Source organism: Lottia gigantea (genome assembly GCF_000327385.1).
Source record: "Lottia gigantea unplaced genomic scaffold LOTGIsca_35, whole genome shotgun sequence".
Lineage (NCBI taxonomy): Eukaryota > Metazoa > Mollusca > Gastropoda > Lottiidae > Lottia > Lottia gigantea.
Window position 1 is genome coordinate 55,281 of NW_008709190.1, and position 2,035 is coordinate 57,315.

At 35.6% G+C, this 2,035-nt stretch overlaps 1 protein-coding gene across 1 annotated transcript; it reads left to right on the forward strand.

Annotated features, from left to right (window-relative positions):
- Positions 1–286: 286 nt before the first annotated feature.
- Positions 287–643, forward strand: LOTGIDRAFT_120765 (hypothetical protein; the record flags this gene model as incomplete). The annotated part of the gene is made up of 1 exon (XM_009058617.1): positions 287–643. A coding segment is annotated over one exon (357 nt), but the record flags the coding sequence as incomplete, so codon positions are not given.
- Positions 644–2,035: the final 1,392 nt, after the last annotated feature.

Genomic DNA, 2,035 nt, shown 5'->3' on the forward strand with positions numbered 1-2,035 from the left:
TTGCTCAGCTCGTAGTTATTACAGTAAAGTTAAACGCCACGCAAAATTTAAGCTGTCAAAACTGAAAGCTAGGAAGATTAGTTCTCTCCACAAGTGTGATCCTAAACAATTTTGGAACGAGATAAAATCGAGTTATCATCAAGTCCCCAAAACCGATCTCTGTGATTTCTTTGAACATTTCAAGGCCGTCTTTGGTAACGAATTGAATAGTTCCTCTAATACTCTCAATGATGTATCTGATCATAATGGTAGCACTATTAACATTCCGGACCTCGATTCGACCATAACGATTGAAGAGGTAACTAAAGCTATCCACAAGCTAAAATGTGACAAAAGTTGTGGACCTGACCAACTGTGGGGTGAAATCTTCATAGAGGGATGTGTTATATTAGCACCCGTTCTGTGTTCCTTTTTTAATATTATTTTTGACACTGGATGCTATCCCACAGAATGGTCCGATATTATTATCGTCCCTGTTCCAAAGAAGGGCAATTTAAATGACACTGATAACTACAGAGGGATATCAGTTATGAACATAATCGCAAAATTGTTTTCTACTATTCTAAACTTTAGACTTATGAAATGGTCTGAATCCAATTATAAATTTGATGAAAGCCAAAAAGTTCTTCTGTGCATTTATTGATTTAAAAAAAGCATTCGATTTGATTGATAGGGATCTTCTCTTTACAAAACTGTTTGTGTTCGGTGTAAGTAATAAAATGGTTAAAATGATTCAATCGATGTACAAAACAGCTAATAATATCGTGAGATTCAGAGGTATGCTATCTGAGAAATTTGCAACTTTCTCTGGTGTAAAGCAGGGAGAGCCTCTCTCACCATTACTCTACATCTACATCTACACGACTTCCTTACCTCTAGTACGGCTAATCGGGGATTTGTCAATCTTGGTAATATTTTTATCTTTTTGTTATTATTCGCGGATGATACTGCTCTTTTTGCTACCACCGCTGACGCACTTCAGATTCTATTAGACAGGTTCAATATGTATTGTGAAAAATGGCATCTTGTTATTAATGTATAAAAAACTAAAGTTGTTATTTTTAGTCGTGGTAAACAACTTGATAGTCCTACATTCACTATTAATAAGAAACCTCTTAAGACTGTATCTGAATTTGTATATCTAGGGATTTTATTCTATCAAAATGGTACCTTTCTTAAAGCTGAAAAAAGGTTGGCTTCTCAGGGTAGAAAGGCTCTTGGAGCTGTGATTAGCCGTGCTGGCTCACTTTGTCTTGACATCCGAAGCAAATGTACACTATACAACTCATGTGTGGCTTCAGTCCTTTTGTACGGATGTGAGGTAGGGGGTTTATTAAAGGTCGAAATATTGAAATTATCCAGAATGACTTTGTAAGATACACTCTGTCTCTGGGTAAAGCGACGCCTTTAATAGCCGCCATCTCTGAAATTGGATTATACCCTTTATCGGTTATTAGAAAATGTCGTATTCTGAAATATTGGCAACGGATAGCCCTGTCTAATAACCCCCTACTTCGTGCTGTATATGAAGCTCTATGTAGCGATGCCCTTAGTGGCAAACATAATTGGTTAAACAACGTGAAAATTCTGTTAGATCAGATCGGTTTTTCTTATGTATTTACTAATCCAGGTTCTGTTTATTTTAAGTATTTAAAATCACGTATTTACGACCAATATGTTCAGGAATGGTGGTCGTCCCTCGTTGAATCTAGCAAATTGAGATTTTTTAGAAATTTTAAAATTAATTTTCAATATGAAACATACCTTGATGCAAATATTGCAACGAAATTCCGTAGTATCATTTGTAAATTTCGTTGCGGTAATCTACAGCTGCGTTTCGAGACTGGTAGATATACTAAGATACCTCGTGACAAAAGAATCTGTGAATGTTGCAAGTCAAAACATTATATAGAAGATGAATTTCACTTTTTGCTTTGTTGCCCTATCTATAGCCATCTTCGCCAGAAGTTTTTTCATAAACAATTTTGGTCATTTCCTTCCCTTCTCAAATTGAAAATTCTAATGAATCCGAAAT